This window comes from Diabrotica undecimpunctata, chromosome 7 (assembly GCF_040954645.1).
Source record: "Diabrotica undecimpunctata isolate CICGRU chromosome 7, icDiaUnde3, whole genome shotgun sequence".
Classification (NCBI taxonomy): Eukaryota; Metazoa; Arthropoda; class Insecta; order Coleoptera; family Chrysomelidae; genus Diabrotica; species Diabrotica undecimpunctata.
The window spans coordinates 120,075,987-120,099,383 of NC_092809.1; the positions used below are offsets into that span (position 1 = coordinate 120,075,987).

At 35.8% G+C, this 23,397-nt stretch overlaps 1 protein-coding gene across 1 annotated transcript in view; it reads left to right on the forward strand.

The window, feature by feature from the left end:
* The window catches only part of Sbf (SET domain binding factor), an 82,837-nt gene that overhangs the window by 14,904 nt on the left and 44,536 nt on the right, over positions 1–23,397 (forward strand). Inside the window, exons 5-12 of the mRNA XM_072538081.1 lie at positions 1,953–2,414; positions 5,139–5,827; positions 6,806–6,914; positions 10,218–10,565; positions 15,674–16,065; positions 18,036–18,328; positions 18,583–18,726; positions 18,785–19,074. Coding sequence (XP_072394182.1) covers positions 1,953–2,414; positions 5,139–5,827; positions 6,806–6,914; positions 10,218–10,565; positions 15,674–16,065; positions 18,036–18,328; positions 18,583–18,726; positions 18,785–19,074 — 2,727 coding nt within the window. The remainder of the gene's footprint in view (positions 1–1,952; positions 2,415–5,138; positions 5,828–6,805; positions 6,915–10,217; positions 10,566–15,673; positions 16,066–18,035; positions 18,329–18,582; positions 18,727–18,784; positions 19,075–23,397) is intronic.

Below are 23,397 nucleotides of genomic sequence, written 5' to 3' on the forward strand. Positions count from 1 at the left end.
ATCTACATCATCTGCAAATGCGAGAATAATCTTTGCTCCTCTGGCAGTTATGTCTGGTTTGACTCTGGTATAGATTTTTCGCATTGCATATTCCAATGCTAGGTTAAATAGTAATGGGGACAGCGGGTCTCCCTGTCTGAGTCCGGTGCTTATGCCGAAAGCCTTTGAAGTTTTGCCTCCTATTCTAATTTGTGCAAAGGAATTGTTGACACACATTAGCGCAATCATGGTCAGCTTCTTTGGTACGCCTAACTCCATCATTGCACTCCACAGTTTTAAGCGATCTATATAGCGACTGCCTTTAGTGCTTTATAAAAATAAAAATATGTAATACTAAATATTAATACAAAAGTTTCTTTGAGTTCTCCAAGTTTCTTTGAGCATTTTTGAAACTTATTTTCCTATTCAGAGCACTCAGTCTTATATAAGTTCTAGTTCTGACAAAACACAGGACAACCTCATAACGAAGAGTGATATTTTGTATTTCGGCCCTCGTGTTTTCAGCTAATTTGAGAAAAATGTTTAACTCTTTAACATTTAAGAAGATAAAGAATTTCCATACATTTTGTGAAACTGAGACTCGAGTTTCAATGCTACTTCCCATAACTCATGATTGGGTTGCACGAGAGAACCTCGAGAAAGAGCATCTATTCAATCAGGTGCATTTTTTGTCTCTATACGTATGTAGAAGTTTCTAGAAAGTACTTGTTTTTATATTTAAATGCCACGAAACATGCTATATATTTTAGTGATTCCTGGCTTATTGTTTTTTTTATTTAAAAATTTTGCAACAACTGTTCTGCTTCATCATCTATAAATTGTTGGACATAATATGGTTGAACGAAAGAAGGTGTTATAATTTCTTGTTCAAGAATTTCTTCATCATTCACTGGTTCTTCCAATTTGGTTAGGTTTGCTAAAATTTTATGAGTTAAACATATTTCTGCTGCTTCGACATTTAATTTATAACTCAAACTTTGAGAATCCTCGAATATGTCCAACAAACAAGCCTCGCTAGATTTTATGGCAGCTCGGTTATCTGTAAATATGGCTGCCGAATATTTTCCCAAAATATACCATCGAAGTCGGTATTTGAAGTCCAGAGGCGAAGGGTGATCATTACTGCATCCCATCCCTCGAATATACGAAAAACAATTTTCGAGGACATTTTGATTTAGCCTGGAAATTAGTAAATACTCCAACTCATATTTTGTTTTTAGATAATCAAACATTTCTGATAATGATTGACTTGGCAGCAAAATTCCTTTTTGAAAACGAATCAATTCTTTGTAACTGCCTACTCTCATTCTTTGAATGATTATCATCATTTCATTCTGTAGATTTTTTTGAGTTTGAATACTTGTACCAAAAGCATTCTTTCCAGTGAAATTGTGGGTAAATTTAGATCGCGAATTAAATAAATCAAACTAATCGTTGAACAGTTGGACCATATTGGAGGCTTCTTTCCGAAAGCTATCATTCGGCGTACGACCCTTCTCCCCACAGTGCTTCGTGGCTTTTGCTACGGAGTTAGATAAAACTTGCATTGCTATGCGTACACGTTGACGCATGGATCCTTTAATATTCAAATGTTGCTGGGTTAATTTATGATCATACATATGTTAACTCAGATTATAGCCGATGCCAACTTCGGTTGGCATCGGCTATAAATGCTTGTAGTAGTGAATCCGTAGGCTTCACCACTACAAGCTGCTCTGAGACGTAAGTTACTCTTTCAACCTTCCCGTGCGAAACTTATTTCTGGATCGTCCTCGTATATAGTAATTAACATGATTAAAAACTATAGTATGTGCAAAGTATAAATAAAATCCACAACATTGTTATAATAACAATAAGTTATTTGCTTGATTTTACAATACCTATTTTAATTTGTTACTAATGCTTTCATCTTAATTTATGGATTTGTACACATAAATTTTTGGTTATTTCAGAACTGCCTGGGAATAATTTATTCCGTTTATATAGAAAATATGCCAGTGCCACTTGAAACTTTAGTAGGAAATATATTAGGCTGTATTCAAGTTCCGCCGCCGGGTGGGCCCCAAGTTAGATTCAGTATAGGAGCAGGAGATCGCCAAGCTTTACAACCTCCACTGTCGCAGTCTCTTCCTGTCACTCACTCCTCTGTGAGTTTACTGTTTCAGCAATTGGGAATTAGCAACGTACTGAAACTGTTCTGTGCGATAATGACTGAGCACAAAATACTGTTTCACTCGAAGAGTTATAATAGGTTAACTGAAGGATGTAGAGCTCTTATAGCATTGATGTATCCGTTTCGTTATACTCATGTATATATACCGTTATTGCCAGCTCCATTGGTGGAAGTTTTGTCTACGCCCACGCCATTTATAATGGGGGTTCATTCATCGCTGAAGTCAGAAGTAGCTGAAATGGTAAGTATTTCTAAATAAATTTTTATCCTAAGTCACTTAAAAGACTTTTATTTATTTCAACTAAGTCTGCCTTCACGAAATATTCCAAGTTCCTTACGACTCCATTTATTTTAAATAACTGCAAAGTCCTTGTGTTAACTATTCACTGTAGTCCCAGTACTGTAAATGGGTATAGGTGAGGAATAAATCGCTGAAGTTCAAGTGGAATTGGAGAGACCTAGCCAAAGAGGTCTGTCTCTTATAAGAGTCAAGACTCGACTGCCTAGACTGTGAAATGCGTGTCATCATAGGAAGGTTTAGGTTTTGGCAAAAATTAACCCATATCTGCACCCTAGGTGCTCTGCAGAGGGCTTCGACCAGCCCAATGGAAGTTTCCTTTGATTGGGCTGTTTGGTAAACACAGTTTGTTAGAAAGGTTCAAGCAAAAGAGTCCAAGGACGGGTGGGGAGCATAGCCCCGTGAAGGGGGCTCCCAGGGTATAGGAGACCCTACGTGGGAGCCGGAGCAAGACTAGACTGTCTTGGCTTGGAAAATGCACCCTTTCTATACATTTTTCATTTTTATCGATATGTGCATTTCCAGCATAAGTCAATTGGTCAATTGGTCCACAGACCATATGCGCGCAGTGCTTTCCGAGTCGGTAGACCAATCAAAAATTAAATAATAACGAATTCTCTAATTGGGCCAGAAAGAATAATCTGTGTTCAGATAGGTTTGTTCTGGCGACAACTGAGTTCTTAAAACTGAAGGCCAATCATTCAACCATAAATTGAAGAATAACGAATTATTTGATTGGGCCAGAAAAAGGAATAATCTCAATTTTGATTGATCGTTCTGGCGACAAACTCATTCCAAATTCGGATGCCATTCGCATCAAAGAGCCTTTTTTTTATTTTATTTTTCGTCATGGAAGCCGTCTGTTATAAACCTGTGGTACTGCATCCAATTGGCTTATTGTAATCTTCTATTCGTTCACGATACTGGTGTCAGGAATCTGGTACCCCTTATTAGCTTATAAAGCTCTAGTGGATGGGTACCATAATATATTTGGAGTCAGTTGGTTATCTCCAAAAAGTGTTTGCCGTCTTCGATCTAATGCTTCACTGTCATGCAAGGTATGGTTGACTGTTTCGGATTCTCTGCTACAGAGTCTGCAGCTCAAGACTCTTTCTTTTCTTTGACTTCTATGGATTTTCTGGAGTATATAGACTGTTCCTTCCCGTGGTTAATTCTTGAGTTTTCTAACAATACTAATTTCTGGTTGAATTATCCTGATAATACTCTGTTGCTTCTTTCCTGAAGGCTTATATGAAAACTATAAACACTCCATTGCATAACCGTTTGCTTTCAACTCTTTTGCTATTTGCTAGACAACATGATGGACTTGTTGAATTTTTAGCCTACAAAATATTTTCCAAAAGTATCCTATCTTCGTTCATAACTTTACCTTTACTTACCTTTTGAAATTAAGTTTTGTAATCACCACATTCGTTCGAATCGTTTCTATGTCATCAAAACGTTGCTCTTCAAGCGTCATTTTTAGTTTTGGAAACATGAAAAAGTTTCTATTCCGGGGACTTTATGGATACTGGCTAAGTTGTGTAACCTTGTATTTTGCAAAACACTATTGCACAGGTTCGATAAATGTTATGGTGCATTATTGTGACGAAGAAACTAGCCTCTTTCGTCAAAGTATTCAAGCGTTTTGTTCTTACCTTGTGCAAATTTTATAACTTCAAATTAATTTTTTTTTATGAAGACAAAAACGCAGATTTATAAAACATTAGTGCGAAGTATTATGACATATGGGGCTGAAAATTGGATCATAAACAAGAAAAACAGCAGTAAGATAGTAGCAACAGAGATGGAATGCCTGCGAAGATGCTGCAGAGTAACAAGAATGGATAGGAGAAGTAATGACGAAATAAAGCAAAGAACATCAATAGAAACAGACATACTAACATATATAGAACAAAAAAGACTAAAGTGGAGGAAAAGAGGACGACCCCGAAAATCCTGGAGGAACGAAGTAGACGACGCCATGAGTAAGAGAGGACTAAACGATGGAGAATGGAACAACAGAGAGATATGGAAACGGTTGAGCGAGGGAAGCCAGTGAATACTGTAGAATCCCTAAATATATATAATTTTTTTTGTAGATTGTTTCATCTCAGTTGTTCACAGTGACTTCGAAGCGAATTTTTTTCTGCTCTACCGTGAGCAAGTTTGAAATGAATTTAGCACACACACGAGTCATTCTCATATGCTCGCTTAATACGCTATAAACCCAAGTTTTCGGAATTCCAATGTTGCTTTCTAGTTCGTGAACAGTCAAACGAGAAACTTATTCAATCGCAAGTCTCACAAGTTCGAGATTTTCCGGTATTGTTGGGAAGGTCGGGCAGAACGCAGGTCACTGTCAACAGAAGTGCTGGTATGTTTAAACCTATTGAACCATTCTGTTATCTGTTTTGCTCATAAATTATCTCAAAATAACTTTTGCAATATTTAGATAGATCTCTCCGTCATTTTCAGACATAATAAGATTTAGCTGTTGGTTTTCTAGGCGATAGTAATCTTTATGTTTACATTGTGCATATACCCAGACAAAAAGTGGGATTGGTTAGCAACAACGTTAACATGCATTATGTACACATGTTTTAGTTTGATATATTTATTTTTCTTAACTGGATAGTCGATGTTTAACATTTAAATATTATTTAGATGGACGTGATAGTAGCAGATCTCGACGGAGGATCCATCACCATTCCAGACGGAGTTTCTCTTCCGCTTCTTCCAGAACCACTACTTAGCACAACACAAGAAGCACTCAGTCTGATATTACAACCAGAACTAAGTTTCGCAGACCACGCGTTTCCACCATTATCAGTTCGCGCTCCTCAGTGTATCATGTTAGATAAAGAAATTCGTGCTATTTTCATGAGGACGTTCGCTCAGTTACTACAAGGATATCGTAGTTGTCTCACAATCATTCGAATTCATCCAAAACCAGTTATAACGTTCCATAAAGCTGCTTATTTAGGTGAACATAATTTAAAAGACTGTGATTTTACAACGAGAGTTTTGGATTGTATGTTTTTTACTAGTTTTGTATCTGAACGAGGACCACCGTGGAGGCCGTGTGATATTTGGGACGAACTGTATAGCAATCTTAATGAATTATTGAAGACTGAAGTACAAGATCCTCGTTTGGTCCTCATTCATATTCAGGAACTAGCCACTCAACTATATACCAATGAGATTCCTAACCCCCAATCGTACGCTCAGAAGATTTTGGTTCCACCTGAAGGAGCTTTTGCGAGAATTCATCAGCCACATTTTCCAACCATTCAAGAAGAAAAAGTGCAGGTTATTATTGACGATGGGCTTTCGAAAAATAATATTAAATCAAGGTAAGTTTAGTTATGTAACATTTTATCTACTATAGACCACATGGATTTTCAAACATAGGAATAAGTTTCAAATAACCTGTCTTTATTGTAGATTTCAAACTTGTGCAATTCATACAATTAAGTCAGTTATTACATATGGTGGAATGCCTTTCTTTCGAATGCATGTAATATCGTCATCATCTAGCAATTTTTTTCCGCTGCCGGACGTGCAACATCCATAAACGTCTACACATTTCCCTTAGAGATTATTTTGTCCATTCACTAACAACTTCACCTTCATTCTTTCGTTCTATATCCTTATTATCATCTTTACAGATCAAGACCAATCACACACATTCCTCATCAATAAAATTTTTCTTCCTTCTATGTCTATAACCACTCCTCATGCCCAATTAATTGAACAATTCACACCCTACCCTTCGAATTACAAATTACTCTTACACCACAATTTTTCAATTCTCTCCCCCTTAATTTCCTCTGTTTTCCTATAATAGTTACAATTTATCATCCCATAGCTTTAATTTCTGTTCACCTTCTTCTCATTCACCTACCACTCTTTTTTGAAGTTGTTTTCCATATTTTATTTAAATTTTTTTAGTTTTCACCAACATAATAACACTTACTATATTCAATTCAAAACTATTATATACTATATATACTTAATATCCCTCATTCTAATATACATTTACTCATGTGTACATACATTAACTATATTTGGTCATTGATATACTCACACTCTCTCTAAACTCGTCTTCACAGTTACTGCGACAGTACTATCCCAAACAGTTTTTAATAGTTTTGCGAACATTTAAACTACTATTCCATTAGCCAATGAACCCATATTAGGCTACCTCGTTGTTTCAATCTTAAAATGAAACTGCTAAAAATCTATTATGTAGCGAAACATTTTAAAATTTTGATGGTAAAGGCAATGCTTTGCAAAATATTGTTGCTGATGTACTGATTTACTAATTTTAGGTTATCATCTTTAAGGCCAATACAACCTAGAATTGTACCTATGGGACCAAACATATCAAGCATCAGCGATAACAAAAATATTATTAGTAATTCTGCAAGAAGATTAGAGGTAAGATATATATGTTTATACCAGTACTACAGCCCCTTTCTAAAAATAAATGTATCATACTTGCTATGTGTATCATTGAATCAGTTGTAAAATGAATATACATACCATCTTTTATTAATCTTCGATTTGCTGTTTTTACTCTCTACAAATCGATATATTGGATATAAATTAGTAGTTATCACCAAGTCTTATTGATATGGCTAAGCATATTGCTTTAATTAAATATACTTGCCTGTTTTGTTCAAAAAAACTATTTATTTTAATATTAAATTGGTTGAGTTTACCGAAAGTATAAGCTGATTATAGTCGCAAATGTCAAACATGGAACACAAAATTTCGCTATAGCAGTGTTGGCATGTATTTATAATGTAGATGCTGTATGCTACAAATATAAAAAGATAAAGCTTTAGAAAAGTACATTTTGTTTATATTATGTTATGAATTCTGCAATTTTTGATTTATATAAAACAACAATGAGTAAATATTTGTTTCTTTGTAGATTAATTGCAGTTAATTAATAGAAATTTTTTTGGCAATTACCCTTTGATAGATTAGGGGATAGATTTGGCAATCGTCAAATCAGCAGTTGCCCGATTATAACAGATGTTTACAATTAATCTCGAAAGAGACAAATATTTACTCGTTATTGCTTCATATAAATTAATAATTGCAGAATTCATAAAATAGTATAATCAAAATGTACTTTTTAAAAGCTTTATCTCTTTATATTTGAAGCATACAACATATTATGCATTATAAAAACATGCCAATACTGCCAACCCGAAATATTTTTGACATTTGCGGCTATATTCAGCTTGTACTTTCGGTAAACTCAACCATTAAATTATTTTATACTCCATTATCAGACCCAATATAAGATACTATATTTTCGTATATACAGTCAACTTTTGTTTATCCGTGGGGTTGCTTGGCACGGTTGCTGGGAGTAACGAAAATCACGGATAAGGAATAACTAACTCTAACTCTAACTAAAATCACTCTAACTGGTTAAAGGAAGTCAAGTGAAAGCAAAAAATAAATATGTTTCCATCACCTGCAGCAACTGCATATGTCGTTCTGATGAGACCTAAAGAGGTTGAAATACGTATAAGCGGCTTGCAGATACCCTGTAATTAAAATTAAATCTTATACCGTCTTTCTGAAATATGTTTCCCCTTAAGCTTTAATTTAACATTTTCATGTATACTAAAATTTTTTACACTTTTTGATAGTATGTCACTCGTTTCTGCTTCTTTAATTGAAAAATGTGTTTTTTAATTCTACATTGAACTCAAACAGCATCAGTTTTCAGAGAGTAGCCCGTAGTCTCTCTACAAGGCTTCTCCGTGAGTTACACGTCCCTCAGGTGCAAACTCCTATTCTTCTCCTCTGCATTTTTTTAAGATGTCTAGGTGCTCAAATCCCGGGTTGGTAGTGTCGTAGTCTAACCAGTCTTACAAGTTTTTGGTGTTCACATTCTCTCCCCCAGGAACTGAGTTCACTAAACTTGTAAGATCAGGTAGTAAATTTTTTCATTTGCTCCAACTGCTAGTTCTTCACAATTCTTCAGAATAGTGAATGACTTCCAAAACTCTTGTAAAAAAGGAAAAGCTTGTGGAAAAGCTAGATCTACTTTCAACCAGATAAGGGCCTTCTTCAAGAGCCGCAACCTCTCTATTGGTATAAAACTAAGAATGCTGGGATGCTACTTCTTCTCTGTTCTTTTTTATGCTATTGAATCGTGAACTTTGATCGAAGATGTGTGCATAAGTTTGGAAGCATTTGAGATATGGCTATATTGGCGAATACTTAAGATTCAATGGACTGACCGAATCACATATGAGGAATTCCTCAGAAGAATGAAGAAGACGAAGCAAGAATTACTGACTACCCTCAAGCTTCCTGTCCTTTTACAAATCTTCCTGCCTTTCTACAAATCATCCTGCAAGGAAAAATATTGAGAAAGCGAGATCCAGTAAGAAGAACATCCCAATTAAAGAACCAGATTCTGGTTCAACATAACATTTGTGCGGACAAGATAAAGATTGCCATGATGATCGCCAACATGTCATGCGTAGGCACACTTACTTAATTACATATGTGACTACTTAGCACATGCGTTCCAGTTTGTTTGCTTTTGCACATTTTGTAACATCTAGTACAAATTTAGCTTCAAACAACTCTTGAAAAATTTTTTATCCATCCACTCTTTCTTTTAGTTGAAGTAACCAACAGGTAGTTTGTCTGCTCCAGTGCGTTTAAAAGCTCTAGGTTTTTTTCCTGATCGCTCCCCGACAACTTCAGTTTGTGTTTTCCTGTAGCTTTGCTGCAGGACATAATCGTGATCCGTTCTTTGCTGGATGTATGGCCCCCTGTTTTACTTTCACTTGCAAAAGCTATCGTTCCAGTTGGAAGACATTTCGAGAAGAGCTCTGATTCGTCTGCGTTATAAATTTGTTTGTAGCTCAGATCATTTTAAGAAATAAACTCTTCTAAATCAATTTTAAATTCGTCAAATCCGTGGTGGTCACCGCTACTATCTCATTCATCCCATGGCGGTGTTCAAAGTCAGTAACCCAGATGATGCATCAAAATTTCCCTCCAAGCTCATTGTATCAAAAAACTGTTTTACTTTTGCAGCATGAAATAAGTTTTTGCTTTTGCTTTAAAATATTTTGCACTGTCGACTCTCCGATATCGTACTGAAGGTACATAAGTTTATGGGAAGCACTGTTTTCAATTTTACTTATACGTTCTAGCTTTTGATTAATCGTCAACACAACCGTTTTCCTTTTCTCGGACATGTTAAAAAACAATAAAAAATGTGCTGTAGCTCACCATAAAACATTAACTTACAACACATGATCAAAGAACTGCAAAGTAAGGCTGAGTCATAAAACAAGCACTTTAACCACCCCCTTCTACCACTGTTGCCCTCGGAAATAGTGGATTTGATCATTTGCAATGTAACAATATAATAATATATTTCTGCCTATTATACTAAAAATAATACATTAGATTTAGTTTATAAAATACGTTTTCATTCACATTAAAAATGACTGGTATATACTCGCGGATAATCAGTCTCGCGGATCATTATATTAGCCTATAAAGTTTCTTATACTGAGTCTGATCAAGTGGTATATACGTATTGAAAATTCCGAAATAAGTAGCCCCATTTACTATCAGTAAAAAATTATTTTTGACTGTTGATGTACTTGCTCTAATTAGCAATATTTAGAAAATGAGTAACTAAGTTATCAATAATTCTCAAAAAGGTATTTATTTAATATATGTTTTAAGGTACTAAGAAATTGCATCAACTTTATTTTTGAAAACAAAATATCCGACGCAAGAAAAAGTTTCCCGGCCGTTTTGAGAGCTCTTCAGTCAAAACAAGCACGGTTAGCGTTTTGCGATGAACTCTCCCACCATGTGAGCGGGACAAAAGCGATGCTCGAACATCAGCAATTTGATTTGGTCATTCGTTTAATGAATTGCGCCCTTCAAGACGACTCTTCAATGGACGAACATGGGGTCGCTGCTGCACTGTTACCTCTTTCGACAATTATCTGCAGGAAGTTGTGCACGGGAATTATTCAGTTCGCGTATACTTGTATACAAGAGCATAGCGTCTGGAATAATCAACAGGTGAGTAACTATGTAATATAATAGCTAGTAGCAAGAGTCTTTCACGGGCAAGACGATTACGACCATCAAGTAGTTTTGTCGTGGTCGACATCGCTTAAATTGTCATTGTAAAACCATCGGAAAAAATCATAATTAATGTATACTGTGAAATTATTTAATGTAATATAAGTTGTATACATTTGGTGTAAACCGTGCAACTCAGTGGTAATTTGGTAATAAAAATGAATTATCTATTTATTTTTTGACCTTTTTCATTGTGTATAAATTATTAACTTCTAATTATCAAGGACCCGACTGGTTCTTGTTGGAATCATATCGTTGTCTGTCTGTCCATTCGTCTGTGCGATAACTCATGAAGGAAAAGTCCTAGAGATGTTGAAATTTTGATAAATGGATTTCTAATGGTCTAACCAAGCAACCTTTTGAATTTGCGGTGCATAGGTCCTAGTCTTCTTCTTATTTTTTTATGCCTTTTGTGTTTCTTGACACAAATGTCCTAGAATCTTGAAACTTGGTTCATAGGCACCTTTTGGTGCGAGGAGAAACTTTATTGCGGAATAAATATTTCTAGAGGCACTGGAAGAGTACAACGAGGGCATCAAGATTAATGGCGTACCAATAAATAATTTTCGATATGCAGATGATACTGTTATACTGGCCGATAACATCGAAGATTTACAGATGATGCTAAATAGAGTAAATACAACTGGCAACCAATTTGGACTGAAGATCAATAGAAAGAAAACTAAATTTATGGTGATCAGTAAAAAGAACATTCAACATATCGACCTGAATATTGAAGCCGAACGTATTGAAAGAGTACACCGATTTAAATATCTGGGATATACAGTAAATGATAAGTGGGACCCAGACGTAGAGATTAAGATCCGAATTGAAATAGCAAGATCCAAATTCATCAAAATGAGAAAGCTCTTAACCAACCGCCACCTAAGCGTTAACCTCCGATGGCGCGCCACGAAATGCTACGTACTCTCTACGCTACTTCACGGAGTTGAAGGGTGGACGTTAACAGCAGCAACTATAAAGAAGTTAGAGGCTCTAGAAATGTGGCCGCATCGACGCATACTGAGAATACCTTGGACAGACAGATTGACCAACACAGAGGTATTAAGACGAATGGGTAAAGAGGTGGAATTGTTAACAACTGTTAAAAGGAGGAAAGCTTCATACCTGGGCCATGTGTTCCGCAATGATAAGTACAGTCTGCTACAGCTTATCGTGGAAGGCAAGATTGAAGGTAGAAGAGGTTTGGGCAGAAAGAAGAAATCCTGGCTGAGAAACTTGAGAGAATGGTTTCAAATACCAGAAGCTGCGAACATAATACATGCGATACAAAATAGAGAAACCTATCGTTTGATGGTCGCCAACCTTCGGTAGAAGACGGCACATAAAGAAGAAGTGATACATGGTATACACCCAACTACAGAAATTTAGTTTTCGTTGTGGATATTTGGTAAAAAGTATTTGGTACCAAATACTTTAAAGGCAAAAACTTTCGATCAGAATGTGCTGCCAGTACTGACATATGGAACTTTTAACAACAATATGGTCCACAAACTCCAAGTGACTCAGAAAGCTATGGAACGGAGAATGCTTAACATTTAGCTCAGTGATCGCATGTCCGATGAATTCATTGAAGAAAATGAATCAAAAAGGAAATTAATAAAAAAATAATTTTTGAGAGTTGGTGAAGTTAAATGTTTTTAATATAATATATGTATTTTAATATGTTAAATATGAAAGATATTTTCCAGGTATATCTATACAAGTTTTCAATTCTGGCGGCACTATTCTGACCACACCATTAAATTTTTCCCTAAGTTTCATTCTAAAATGTACCGTACAACTATTTGGAGCAATAATCTTTCAGTTTTTCATATACAAAAGTAGCAGTTGGAAATTCAAGTTTCAATCCCCTCGATATCCACCACTGTATACATCCCACAAAAACAGAAAGTGTACAAAGTATTATATGATGACACCATCATCTAATGTCGTCTTCTTTAGTCATCATCATCATTGGCTTTTACAACTCTTCGTGAGTTTTTGCCGCCTTTGCTATTGCCTTCCATTGATTCCGATCCTGTGCTATTATTTCCCATGGCCTTACTTCCATCTTCTCCAGGTCTTCCCTGACTGCGTCTTTCCACCTTTTTCTAGGCCTTCCTGTCGATCTTCTACTATCTGGTCTTTCCCAAAACACATTGCTAATCAGTCTGTCGTCATCACTCCGTACCACGTGGCCTGCCCATCTTAATCTATTGGCTTTTATGTATCTTACGATGTTTCCTTTCCCGAAGAGAGTCTCTATTTCATTGCTGTATCTGCTCCTCCATTCAATTGTCACGCTGTCCCTGCAAGGACCATATATAATTCGCAGGATTTTGCGTTCCCATACTAATAGCTTATTGATTTCTTTCTTTCTCAATGTCCATGTTTCACTTCCATATGTCACTGCTGGTCGTATTATGGTTTTGTACATTTGGATTTTGGCACGCCTTGAGAGAAGCTTTGACCTCATTAGATGTTGAATGGCAAAGAATGATTTATTCCCCGCCAGTATTCGTATTTCAACCTCCCGTTCTCCTGTGTTTTCACTGGTAATTGTTGCTCCTAGGTATTTGAATTCTTTGACCACCTCAAAATTATGATCGTTTATGGTAATGTTTTGTCTTATTCGCTGTCGTTCCTTTTTTGATACGACCATGTATTTAGTTTTTTCTTCGTTTATTTTCAGGCCTACGCTTAGTGTTGCTTCTTCAAAGTTCGATACTATATCCTTAACTTCCAGTGTTGTCTGTGCTACTGCATCTACATCATATGCAAATGCGAGAATAATCTTTGCTCCTCTGGCAGTTATGTCTGGTTTGACTCTGGTATATATTTTTCGCATTGCATATTCCAATGCTAGGTTAAATAGTAATGGGGACAGCGGGTCTCCCTGTCTGAGTCCGGTGCTTATGCCGAAAGCCTTTGAAGTTTTGCCTCCTATTCTAATTTGTGCAAAGGAATTGTTGACACACATTCGCGCAATCATGGTCAGCTTCTTTGGTACGCCTAACTCCATCATTGCACTCCACAGTTTTAAGCGATCTATGGAATCATATGCTTGTTTGAAATCTATGAAGATCTGGTGTACTTCTTTATTATATTCCCAATACTTTTCTAGCATTTGTCTGATAGTAAATATTTGGTCGATTGTTGATCTTCCAGGCCTAAAGCCGCATTGGTAATCGCCAATAATTTCCTCTGTATATGGCAGTAATCGTTTTAGTACAACTGAAGCTAATATCTTATATGTAGTACCGATTAGTGAGATTCCCCTGTAGTTGCCACATGTATCCTTTCTGTATCCTTTCTGGATTCTGGATGGTCTTCGTTAGTGCCTAGCCATTACGGATGTTGGATATTATAATGGCTATTCTGACTTGACTGCTCTAAAAATTCCTATAAAAGTTTAATCATTTTAGTATTATGGATATTTTTATTCAGGATTATCTTCCTTTTTCTTGGATTGCTTTCTCAGTACGTATTGACCTTATAGAATGATTTGAGTCAGGTTAAATCGATAATCATTGCTCATTATATAGTTTAGATATTTCAGTTTGCGTCGTTTTATGATTATGATGAGTTCGCTACTTTCCCCATCTCACTAAATAATTACAGAGGAAAATTACAGAGGAATTAATTTATTAAACACAACACTAAAATTAACAACCAAAGTGATAACAAATAAATTGAATAAAATTATAACACTAGCAGAAGAACAACAAGGTTTTAGGTCGGGAAGATCATGCACCGACGCTATATTTATAATGAGGCACGTGCAAGAGAAATCATTAGAATACAACAAACCGGCATATCTGTTTCGTGGACCTTACAAAGGCATTTGACCGGGTCAAATTAAAAGACGTTATCCACTTACTTTATGCAAGAGGGATACCTCTAGGAATAATCAAAACGATCGAAAATATCTACCAAAACAACAAAATAAAAGTAAAAGTAGAAGAAGAACTAACCGACCCTATTGAAGCTGGCAATGGGATAAGACAGGGAGATTTCCTGAGTCCTCTATTGTTCAACCTGATTATGGACGAAATAATAAACAACGTAAGAACTAAAAAAGGATACCAAATGGGAGAAAAACAACTTAAAATAATCTGCTATGCAGACGACGCAATACTACTCTCTCAAAGTGAAGATGAATTACAACGTATGCTGCACCAATTTAATACATCCGCCAGAAAATTTAACATGTTAATTTCCCCAAAAAAGACAAAATGCATGGTTACAACAGCAAATTTATTAAGATGTAAATTGGAGCTGGAAGGTCAGATAATAGAACAAGCGATGGAGTTTAAATATCTAGGCATAACATTATCTAGCTACGGAAATCTCGAAACCGAAGTTGAAGATCAAGTGAATAGAGCAAACAGAGCCGCAGTCTGCCTAAATGAAACAATATGGAAAAATAAAAATATCGGGAAAGAAACGAAAGGCAGAATTTACAAAATAGTCATCAGACCAATAATGACATACGCGGCATAAACAAGACCTGGCACAGACAGGACAAAAAGGATGTTAGAAACAGCAGAGATGAAAACACTTAGAAAAATTGATGGTAAGACACTATGGGATAGAGCTAGAAGTATAGATATACGACGTAGATGCAAGGTGGAGAACATCAAGAACTGGGTAAGAAATAGAAGAGTAGAATGGAACGATCATATAAGCCGAATGACAAGAAATAGAGTAGTAAAGACGGCAAGAGACGGTTCCCCAATAGGAAGACGATCAGTAGGAAGACCACGAAAACGATGGAACGACAACCTACTGGAGGCACATTGAAAAACAGACAGAGTCATATAAAAAGAAGAAGAAGAACTAAATAATTCTAATTATAGATCAGGCCTGGCTTGACTGAGTACTGAGACTTGAGTAGCTAATTAGGTATATTTTACTTAATGTTTCATTTTGAATATCACAGATTATATAATTTTTTTTAATTAAGACGCAATTTTTCAGCACATTAGCAATTAATATTGCACGAAAAAAAATTTTTTATCGGAAATATTTTTTGTTTACAGTTTTGGGAAGCTGCATTTTATCAGGATGTCCAGAAAGATATTAAAGCATTATACGCATCTCGAATCGACACTACAGCACCGTTATTTGACAGCGAACTTCTCAGTCCGACTTCTAGAGATAAAGATAGCCTATGGCATCGAAGATCCATCTTTAATCCTGCCCAAGAACCGACAACACTGGAAATAGCTGCTGAACAAATGCGTATCTGGGCTTCCATAGATAGTGTTAAACAGATGGAACTAATAACGTGCGAAGAAAACATAATGTACAGTCAAGCCATACATTACGCTAATAGAATGGTTTATTTGTTAATTCCATTGGACATGGGCCATAAGATGAGTAAGCAAGATCTACTCGATGACGAACGAATAAGCAATAGCATCGCAAACAGGTACGTATTTTTGGATAATACTAATAGATCTGGTAGTACCATTAAATTGCCATATTTGGAGAGTAGTGCATGTTGATTATGTTTTATGTATGCATGAATACTTCATTAATTGTTTGTTTAAAATTTATACATTGAATGCAGGAACAATATATAGTGTAGAAATCACTCATGGAATAAAATTGTTTGTCATTATTTAAAAAAAAATTAAAAACGCTGAGATCTGTCAACCTTTAAATATAAATGTGCGCTTTTTAACGCTAGAACACTAACCTTAATTTACATTCCCGTGGACACTAACCATTCGTAATATTTACGATTTTTTTTTTTCAAATCCAAACAAGTAAAACAAAAAATTAAGATGGAATTTTAATTAATTTTTTAAATGAACAGAGGAACATTTATACGCCTAAAATATGCAAAAAAATCAAAATTTATTTATCTACGTCACAGGTAAACGCAACAACGAGTACGGTGTTATGCGCAAAATGCTTGCAAAAGTGATTGCAATGAAGTGACTTTTTTTTTTTTTTTTGAGGGACAGATGTAGCATGTAGTACGTTTTTGAATTATATCGTTAATCAGAAGCTTCACCGAGCGTTGCAAAGTCGGCATCACAAACCGCTTTTCAAGCCATAATCTTGTGAGTTGCTGATGTAGATTTAAAATAAAAGCCTTTTCTCGTGATTGGTTCCTGATTATTTCTTGATAAATTATGATTAAACAGTGAACGGCTAAATTATGGAATATTATCATTATTTCGAGAACCGTCGAGTTTTGAGGGAAATCCCGAAGCAGGTCGATTTTTGTTATAAAATACCCATGTTATAACGTACATGGAGTAGGTATGATGTCACCGGTGTAGGTGTAGTGACGTAATCGTTAATTTTTTTAAATAGAAATCGGTATAATGTGACACCTCATTTAAACGAGAATTTAATTCTCTATTCAACGACATACTAAAATATTTTTTTAAGGGTACAAAAACAATTTTTTTAAAATTTAAATTCAACTAAATTACAACTAATGATTTGTCTATACTACTCATGGGTAAAGTAGTCCGGCCAGTGACTTGGTTTTGAGTAACCCGTACAATTGCACATAGGACAAAATGTATTATGCATAGTTAGAACAGAATAACGGCTCCCTTCTCATTGCGTTCTAAGTATGGTATTATCACATCTAATGCTGACTGTATTCTTAGTGCCGTAGTAGGTTTCTGTATATTGGTAGCATAGCGATGTGGAGTACAATGCTTTTGTTGCTCGGTTATGTTCGAAACGAACCGTTCTGTTCATTTGAAGGTAACTACCAAGCTACCAATCTATGACCGAAGAAGAACGGGAGCAAAAAGCAGGATCTAAGTAAAAAACTGCCACGTCAGCAAAATATTTTTAACAACAAAGCTGTTATTAAAAACTGGCTGTTGCCGGTGTAACATATTGCAAATAGTAGCAAACCATTGTCTGATTGCGAGTTTCGAAAAATCTTTATGCTCCAATTATGTAACATTTTGTCTCCTGCCAAACAATCTTCTAGAATTGTCTTGATAAAAGCAGTTTCTTGTCTTGTTTCACAACTAGAGTCAAAGATACAGAGTTTATATTGTTCTTTTGCGTTGGACGAAAGTGCAGACATAACTGACACGGTCATACTGACATTTGTAAATTACGAACGTCAGAATAATTTTTTAAGAATTTCAAGAAACTATTACGTTTTTGAAAGTTCCTTTGTTCAATATTTGTAAGATAGTATTAACTGAATATAATGATTAAATCTGGTTTTGTAGTATATGTGAATTATTTACATGCATATTGAGGTTATAAAAGCTATTTTGCATTTTGCTGAATTTTCAAGTCACTATGAATTACAAATCCTACAATAACCATCAACTGGTGAGTGGTGACTCTCTACAGAGAGTGGTAAAATGAAGTTTACTGTATTATCTATGTTATAATTTTGATTTTGTTTAGCTTTGCAGAGAGTGATAGCATAGACGCAGAATCAGGTTTTGAAGATCAAGATCCCGGTGAGACTGGCAATTCTGTCATAAGGAGTGTGTCACGTTTTATCGACAAAGTTTGTAACGAAGGCGGAGTAACTAGAGAGCATATTCGTAACTTGCATCAAATGATACCTGGCGTAGTCCACATGCATATTGAGACTTTGGAGGCTGTTCATAGAGAATCAAAGAGATTGCCTCCGATACAGAAACCCAAGATATTGACACCAAGCATGCTGGTTGGAGAAGAAACTATAATGGAGGGTAAGAGAACTTTTTTCATCATCAAATATCATTACGACATCAAAGTCATTGGTAACTAATACATATTTAGCAGAAGAATATAATTAACTAATCTTAAACTGACGTTGGGAGGTTACTATTTAGCGATGTTTTCAATTTTCTAGTAGGTGTATTGGTCAGCTTCTGTGGATCCTTTGTTGTAAACTCTAGCTGTGATTCTGGCAAGACTGTAGTCGTGAATTAGAACTGTCTAATCTTGTTTATTTTATTTACAGGTCTGAGAGTTTATCTTCTTCCTGACGGAAGAGAGGACAGTGGCACAGGACTACTCGGGGGACCACCTTTACTACCAGCTGAAGGTGCCATATTTCTCACAAATTACCGTATTATCTTCAAGGGAATTCCATGTGACTCATTTGGTACGGTATAACATAAATATTATGGGTTTAAATATTCTAAACCAGTAAATTTTTACAGCTTGTGAACAAATCGTGGTACGTTCCTTCCCAGTGACGTCGTTAACCAAAGAAAAGAAAGTAGCTGTACAGTATTTAGCTCATCTTGACCAGTGGCTACAGGAAGGATTGCAGTTGCGTTCGTGCACTTTCCAGTTAATGAAATTTGCATTTGACGAAGAAGTTACAGCAGAAAATGTAGATACACTTCGAAAATTGATACACAAAGTCAGACATCCTCCAGATATATTCCATCATTTTGCTTTTACGGGACAAGTGGTCGTTACGCAGACACCATTGCACAAAAATAAAGTAAGTGTATATAGTTACGTTTCGTTTTTTTAAATTCTAACATTTTTTTACGGACTGCAGATTTTTTCAGATATAAATTTCTATTTTTTTATTTTTTACTCCTTAACAACGGCCCAAAACTAGGAGTTTTGTGTGGAAGATAATTGAACTTCTATATCCGTACGCACATTATCACGAAGCGGAGTGGAACGGAATAAAAATATATAAAAAAATATTTTATTTTAAGGGGCGTAATAAGTGTATTTTTCGTAACAGTGGCGTATTAAAATATATACAGTGGAACTTAGTTATAGTATCATTCAAGGGTCCAGTAAAAAATGACGCTATATCAGAGTGACGTTATAAAAAAAGTAGAAAAAAATGACATTTTAACGAGGCAAAGTTTTCTTACAGCTACATTTAGGATAAAACAATTAAGAAATAAAACATATCATGTATATAAATTATAGTTTATTCGTCTTCCGGGTTTGGACCGTGTCATTTGTGAGTGACCCAAAAGTGGGTTCATCTCGACGTTTCGCTACAATTGTATGTAGCTTCTTCAGGAGAACAAAAAGAAAACAAAAGACAGGAAGATGGGTAGTTAGCAACGGTAACTCAGTTACTCAACGCAACCAGAGGCGAATACTAACTACCAAGATGGGCATTTGGTCACAGTAACTCAACTACTTAACGCAGCCAGAGGTGAAAACCAAATGCTAGGACAGGGATTCACGTCCAACAGCTCAGAACACTAACGCGTCGAGAGGCGGGGAGTGAATCCGACGATTACTCCGCTACCGCTCTATATAGAGCGGTATCTTAATAGAGCGGTAGCGGAGTAATCGTCGGATTCACTCCCCGCCTCTCGACGCGTTAGTGTTCTGAGCTGTTGGACGTGAATCCCTGTCCTGGCATTTGGTTTTCACCTCTGGCTGCGTTAAGTAGTTGAGTTACTGTGACCAAATGCCCATCTTGGTAGTTAGTATTCGCCTCTGGTTGCGTTGAGTAACTGAGTTACCGTTGCTAACTACCCATCTTCCTGTCTTTTGTTTTCTTTTTGTTCTCCTGAAGAAGCTACATACAATTGTAGCGAAACGTCGAGATGAACCCACTTTTGGGTCACTCACAAATGACACGGTCCAAACCCGGAAGACGAATAAACTATAATTCTGACTCTGGCCGTGGAAGCCTACGATTTCACATGTATATAAAACTTACATTTTTTATGAAAAAGTTCTCTAATGCTAAAAAAAGTCATTTATTTTTTTCTGCACAACTCTTCCGAAAAATACAGTGACCTGGGATGCCTCTCTGAACTGGTAAAACCTGGATATGGTCTCAGCAGCTCTCATTACTTCTTGGATTGTAGGACAATCAACGCCGTCTTCTTCTTCTTCTTCTATATTATCTTCATCAACATCCATTTCCACATTTTTCACTTGTTGCACAATTTAATTTCTTTATCACTTAAAACTTGTGAAATGTTTCTACCTGATCGTCTACTGAAATGTAGGAGTCAAGATCAGTTCCAAACTCTCCGGTTTACATTAAATTTTTGTATCCACTTTGACAAAAGCATTTCGCCATCCCCGTCAACATTCTGAACATTGGGAGAAACTACAGTAAATTTATCTTGACGAAAGCACTTACAAATTGTCACTAATGTAACCGCACTCCACGCATTGTCTAAAAACTGAACTGCATCAAGGATGGTAATTTTCACGGATTCCCCATTGTTAATACAAAAAATCATCCTTTTCAAAAGTTGTTTCCGATAATGGCACTTTAAATTTCTTATGACTCATTGGTTCATAAGCTGCAAGACACTCGTGCAGTTGGCTGGTAAGAAAACTAGGTTATATTGGTCAAATTAAGCTTGGGATGGGCTGCACAGTTGTCAACTAAGAGAAGAATATTTCTTTTTTGAAGAGAGTTCCTTGTCCCACTTTCTCAATTCTTCATCAAAAATAAAAGTATTCGCTTTTTTGTTGGCTGTGTAGTTTACAGGCAGTGTTTTTTTGTTTTTGAAACATCTAGGATGTAAACTTTTCCCAATAACCAAAAGCTTTCTTATCTCTATACCTGTCATGTTTGTACAAACAAAAGCCGTGACTCTTGTTTTGAAAGCTTTCCACCGACACACTTTTGATTTTTGAAATTTAAAGTTTTGTCTGGCGTTAATTTGTAAAAGGCACAAGTTTTATCGCCATTCAAGATATCTTTATCCTTGTATGGTTGCCTTAGTTGTAGCCATGTGTTTTGTAACCGATCACCTGTCACGTTCTCGTCCATACATTTTGTCTCTCCAACAATGTTCGCGAAGGAAATTGAGTGCCGGGCTTTAAACCAATCTAGCCAGCTGTTAGAGCATGCGAAATATTCACCAAACTGTTTTCCGAACTCTGTAGCTTTCTCATTTAAAAGTGATCCGGATACCGGAATATCAGAACTCTGACACTGCTTGAACCATTTGAGTAGAGCTGAATCTACGTCACCACGAATGCACTTCCTAATCTTTTTAACATTTTCTTCCTCCTCATTAAAGGCTTTTAAAATTTTATCCTTGTTTTTTAGGATTGAGCCGACAGTCGAAAAATTTTATGACTTACTTTATTTTTAGCCGATAAAACCGGGTTTTTAATAATGTTATCGAATAGTTTTTGACCGGACCTATTAAAAATTGACGTTACAACCGAGATGACGTAACTACCGAGGCCGTAATATCCAAATTCCTCTGTAATTTTTTTTACTATTTTTAATTTAGCAAATTAAATATATTTTTATAAGTATTTTTACTTTAGAAAATTAAATATATTTTTATAAGTATTTTTACTTTAGAAAATTTAATATTTATGTATAATTAAAAGCAAAAACCTATCAGGGGCGTCGAATTATAGTAAGAGTCCAAATAAAAAAAATCGAAAATTTCAAAAAATTGGTCAGAAAAGATCGTAAAACATTTGGATAATGAAAATGAACTAAACTGCAAATGTAACACAAACATATCTACTACCTGACAGAAACGAACATAGACTAAATTACAGCTACATCTAAAACTCAACGTAAACTGTGAAAAGGACAAAAAATAGTAATTACAGTTCTTAGAAAAAAATAACAATAATAAAAAAATAAAATAAATAATCAATTCATCATGAATGGATCAGAAACGGCATAAAACGTTTGAATAGCGCTGCTACGGTCCAACGTGTGAGTCACGGGCAAGTTTGGAATTTACCGGCAAGCCGCTTCATGCCAGACACGGGTTAATGCATTAAGTGGTTAACCAAATCTGAATCTTCATGTTTCGCTTGACAATGCTTGATAGGCTTATCCTGTCATAAAAGGTATCTGTTTTGTATTTGGTATTTGTCATTTTTTTCGAATCCCGAGAAAACTAATAAATATTTTTGAAAAATTTAAATGCAGAATGAAAGATTGCATTATTACTGAGGGCCGAAAGTCCCTTAGAATAAACAAAAAGTTTTTTTGAATGAGATATTTGAAATTAAAAATTACACTAAATTTTCTCTTCTCGTTCACCCCTGTAACTTATTAAAATAAAGAATATAGAAGTTTTCAGGGACTTTCGGCCCTCAGTAATAATGTAATCTTTAATTCTGCCTTTAAATTTTTCAAAAATACTTATTAGTTTTCTCAGGATTAAAAAAAAAATGAATGCATTTAAAAAGCATTGGCTCGAAATTTTGCGCCTACGCTCTTAAGGTGGAATGTAAATTTGAACTTAAATTGTCAGAACATTTTCTAAACATATCTAAAAAATCAATTAAAGATTTCAGTGTGACCACTTAGTATGCTGATTTCGTTCCTTTCAATTAGTGTATTTTGAATATCTGTACATACATTTTGAAAACTGTTGTTTTCCTAAACGGATTAACATATAGGGACGTGCGAGGTGTCACGTGATAGGATTTAACGAAGGGAATACGATATATAGCCAAATTAAACGTGTCGGTTTGTCAAAGTAACCTTATATACGTATCTTCGCAGAGTTCTATTAAATAAACTAGAGGTTGAACTCCCTATGATCACCCATATTAACACACAATTGAAGCTGGATGGAGGGCGCTATTTTTTAGCGAAAAAAAAAAAAAAATAAATAAAGGGGCAAGACACCCGTCGGGCGAAAGGGAGTCCGGTTCCTATTCCGGAACCCGGCAGCGGAACCGTCAAAAAGTCGGGCCCTCGCAAGAGAGTTCGTCGGGGTAACCCAAAAGACCTGGAGACGCCGTCGGGAGATCCGCGAAGAGTTTTCTTTTCTGTATAAGCGTTCGAGTTCCACGGAATCCTCTAGCAGGGAGACATGGTTTGGAACGCGAAGAG